At 17.6% G+C, this 4,800-nt stretch overlaps 3 protein-coding genes across 3 annotated transcripts; 1 reads left to right on the forward strand and 2 right to left on the reverse strand.

Annotated features, from left to right (window-relative positions):
- Positions 1–272: 272 nt before the first annotated feature.
- Positions 273–2,195, reverse strand: PRSY57_1214700 (hypothetical protein; the record flags this gene model as incomplete). The annotated part of the gene is made up of 1 exon (XM_020115042.1): positions 273–2,195. One exon carries the CDS (start codon positions 2,193–2,195, stop codon positions 273–275), a length of 1,923 nt encoding a protein of 640 aa, XP_019970195.1.
- An 839-nt stretch (positions 2,196–3,034) lies between these two features.
- On the reverse strand, positions 3,035–3,741 carry PRSY57_1214800 (hypothetical protein; the record flags this gene model as incomplete). The annotated part of the gene is made up of 3 exons (XM_020115043.1): positions 3,035–3,094; positions 3,417–3,515; positions 3,691–3,741. The coding sequence occupies 3 exons, from the start codon at positions 3,739–3,741 to the stop codon at positions 3,035–3,037; spliced, it is 210 nt and encodes a 69-aa protein (XP_019970196.1).
- A 510-nt stretch (positions 3,742–4,251) lies between these two features.
- On the forward strand, positions 4,252–4,701 carry PRSY57_1214900 (hypothetical protein; the record flags this gene model as incomplete). Its single annotated transcript, XM_020115044.1, has 1 exon — positions 4,252–4,701. The coding sequence occupies one exon, from the start codon at positions 4,252–4,254 to the stop codon at positions 4,699–4,701; it is 450 nt and encodes a 149-aa protein (XP_019970197.1).
- Between the last annotated feature and the right edge of the window lie 99 nt (positions 4,702–4,800).

Consider the following 4,800-nt stretch of genomic DNA (forward strand, 5'->3'; position numbering starts at 1 on the left):
AAAAAAAAAAAAAAAAAAAAAAAAAAAAAAAAAAAAAAAAAAAAAAAAAAAAAAAAAAAAATTATACAGTTTTCCCTTTTATGATTAAGATAATACAAAAAAAAAAATAAAAATATGTATATAAAAATATGCGTTTGATTGGTTAATTATGAAATAAATTGATATATGATATAACACAAAAAGGAAAACATAAATACATACATACATATATCTATCTATATACATATATATATATATATATATATATATATATATATTTATGTATTATAAATTTACTCCTCTAAATAGGCAACATCTGGTACCCACCACGGTAAAAGAGTCATAAAAAACATGACAACTGACTGATAAATATATTTTTCTAATTTGGTTGGTTTTCTTCTAGTATTGTTGTCTGTATTATTTTCTTTATCATTTTGTTTTGTTTCTGTTGTATTTTGTTCTTCTTTTGGTTCAGTATTAGTTGCATTGTTTTCAATAGGATCAGATATAAGTGCAGCCACTTCATCATCTGAATTTATAAATTCACTAATACTATTATTTAAGACGTGATTAAATGTTGTTGAGCTATCATTTAGATTATTATTTTTTCTTTTTCTTAAATTTGAATTTATACCATTTTTTCCATTATGAAGTACATTTTCATCTGTATTATTAAAATATTCATTTGTATCTTTTGCAGGACACACATTTTTGTCTTTCCCTTTATTATAACAATTATTAGGTTCATTTATATTTTCATTTGTTTTGGTATCTGGATAATCAAATTCATCATCGTGAGGAATTTTTTTTTTTGAACTATCCAATTCAGATTCATTTACTTTTTCTATTTTTTTCTTTTTAAATAGAAGGAATCGTTTTTTAACAATATCATTAACATTATTAATATTATAAGTATTATTGTTATTATTATTATTATATGCATCATTATTATTATATACATCATTATTATTATATTCATCATTATTATTATATGCATCTTTATTATTATATTCATCAATATTATTATATACATCCTTATTATTATATTCATCATTATTATTATATTCAACATTATTATTATATTCAACATTATCTATATTTTTTAAAATTTTCGTCTTGTTTGTTTGCTCAACTTCCACGTTTGGTTCATTTATACTTTCATCCATGGGGGAATCATCTTCCTTATCACTACATTTAATATTTAAAAAATCCATTAAATCTTTATCATCATTTAATTTGTTATCTACACATATATCCTTATTGTAATAATTCATATTGTTATTTATATTATCTATATTATTTATATAATCTAAAATATGTTCATTATTAATTTCACCAGAAATTTTTTTTAAATCAACATACTCCCCACTATCCGTTATTTTATCTTCACCTGTTATAAAACTATCATTAATATTATTTTGTTGATGACTTGTGATATCATTTGATATACTAGTTTGTTCAACATTTTGTATATTACCTTCTACAAATTCGTTTACATTTTCATTTAGACTTATACTATTATTCAGATTCCTTGATTCGCTCATTCTTCTTAATACTTGTTCTATGGAATCATTACTAGAAACAAAATTTAAATTATTAATTATTAAATCAAAAAATCCTCTATTATATAAAATGAACATTCCAGAGACAATAAAATACATCTTTACATTAACTTCAAATAAAAAGAGAACAAAAAATATTTTAATTAATAAAAACATATGTGATCTTTCCATAAGTTCCATAATATAATTATTAAAAATAGTTCGTTGATTTCTAGGATTATTATCATTTGTAGTGTTATTATTATTTCCTTGTCCTACATTAGTACCACTATTATTTATATTGATATTATTATTATTATTATTATTATTATTGTTGTTGTTATCTTCATTTGTATTGGCTATATTATGCGCAGCATCATCTTTCTTATCGTTTTTCTTTTTTACTTCTTCTTGTATTAAATTATTAATACTATTCAAGAATTCGTGATTTTCATTTGATTTTACTAATGTGTCAATAAAATAATGTTGAGATTTCACATGATCATTTAACATATGCTCATTTTCACAACCTTCATTTAAAGAAGATATTATATTATTAAGAGAAATATTTTTTATTTCATTTTGATAAGTAGATATTTTATTACAGTATGTTAAAAGAAGTATTTTATAAATACGTGTTTGTTCATCTTTTGAAAAACCTTTGTTATCATTCATATTGCTTACTTAAAAATAAAATAAAATCAAAATATACACACAAGGGGGCAAATCAATAAAATATATATATATATAATTATATTAATTTATATATGTCAAATTTTAACATATATATATTAATATTTCCAATTTGTCATTATAAAAATATGTACTTAAATGTATGCATATATATATATATATATATATATATATAATTCATATTATTATTTTCCTATTTAATATACTACAAAAGAAATAATTTTACACTATACACAAAAAAAAATAATATATGCAAAAGTATTTCTATGTATATATAATTATATGTATAAATAGTTATGTGCAAATATATTTACACGTAAATATATTATTATATATGTACAAAAAAATAATCAGTTGTTAATATATATATATATATATATATATATATTCAAATGAAAGAAACATGAATATGATACACTTCGAAAAAAATATATTATGATTCTCAATAATATCTTTTATAAATATAATTTTTATTTTTTTATTTTTTTTGTGTAATAATTTTAAAAGAAAAGGAAAAAAAAAAAAATATAATTAATACAATAATACAAATGTAAAATTATATATTTCGTAATATGTGTTTTACAAATAAAAAAAAAAAATTATATATATAATAAATATATATATAATATAATAAATAAAATGAGCATATAATATAAACAAATATTATTTATATTTATATGTATATATAATACTTATGTGTAAAGATGGAAATAAAAAAAATAATAAAAAAATATATGTATATATATATATATATAATATTTTTTTTTTTTTTTTTTTTTTTTGATCTTACTTCATCTTCCATTTAAACATAATTCACAAAATTAATTAGTTTTCTTTTTAAAATTTGAAAAATATTCATTTGCATATTTAAAAATATCATCCTTAAGAAAAAAAAAAACATATACATATATATGTATATTTTCATATGTATATATTTTTTCATATGTAATATTTTATATTACAATCATTATAATGCTATGTTATAGCTTTTTATTTTATAATACAAAAAAAAAGGAACATACATACATACATACATACATACATACATACATAATATTGACATTGTTTTTTTTTTTTCTTTTTAATATAAGGAAAAATTATGTTCCCTTTTTTCAAAAATTAATTCAATATATTGTAATATATATATATATATATATATATATATATATTTATTTTATATATATATATTTATTTTATATATACTGGAGTATGCAATAAAATTGAGGAAATAAAATCGTTCAGCAAATCTTTAAGTTCTGGATGAGATTCCATATATTTCATATTTTCATTTTTTATGTTTGTCTGAAATAATAGTTTAATAAAAAAATATTCCAAGATTATCTTGTCAAATAATAAAAACATTATTGAACATATACACACAAAAAGTAATATATAAATATATATATAAATATATAAATATATATACATATATATATATATATATATGTATGTGTTCTTTTTTTTTAATGTTACATACTGTTTCTTCATCAAGATTGTTTTTATCTATCAAATTAAAACTGTCTTCCATTTTTGAAACTTTTTTTTTAATATTTTCTTTTTTGTAATATTTTTAAAAGAATTACAAAAAGGGAAGTAAATTATTAAATGGAAATATATAAATGGGAAAATGAAAATAATAAATATATACATATGTATATAAAATATTTATATGTATACTATTCTATTTTTATTTCATATATTGTCCACGTGGAGAATTGTGTAAAATATGAAAAAAAATAATAAAAAAATTAAATGTTCTTTCGTAATGTATGATATATTATTTTAACTTTTAAAATAATCTGCGCCTTCTTTGAAATATATTTCATATTAAAAATGTTATAATGTACATATAATATTTTATGAAGACAAGAAAGATTATATACACAAATAAATTATATAAACATAGATATATAAATGAATAAACATATATATATATATATATATATATATATATATATAATATGTCTTTATATTATATTATATTATATTATATTATATTATATTATTTTATTTTAATTTTTTTTTTTTTTATAGTAATATGGACAAATATAAGTACCTTAAGTCTTTAAGAGGGAAAAACCTTTTCTCTTTGAAATATACAGAATCCTTTAATTTTAATAGTATTCATAAGAACATAGACAAGCATTTTATTTATACATACACAAAAAGAAATAATTTTGTAAACTATGTAAATATTATTTATAAACGTTATCTTAAAACTATGGGGGAAAATTACACAAACGATGATTACAAAAAGTATGATAACTGTATACTACAAAATGATAAAAAAAAAAATAATTTTTATGAACAATCATTAGAAGATATACAAAAAATATCAAATGATGAAATAAAAAAGGATAAGAAAGAAGTACAAATAAAAAATAATCCAAAAAATAATATTTCAGAAGAATGTGGGTATAAGTATGATAAGCATGAACCTACCATGTTTGGTGATTGGTCTCATAATTGCAGGGTTACAGATTTTTAACATATAAAATATTTATATATATATATATATATATATATATATATATTTATTTATTTATGTAATTTTTTTTTTTTTTTTTTTTTTTTTTTTTTTTTTTTT

This window comes from Plasmodium reichenowi, chromosome 12, assembly GCF_001601855.1.
Source record: "Plasmodium reichenowi strain SY57 chromosome 12, whole genome shotgun sequence".
Taxonomy (NCBI): Eukaryota; Apicomplexa; class Aconoidasida; order Haemosporida; family Plasmodiidae; genus Plasmodium; species Plasmodium reichenowi.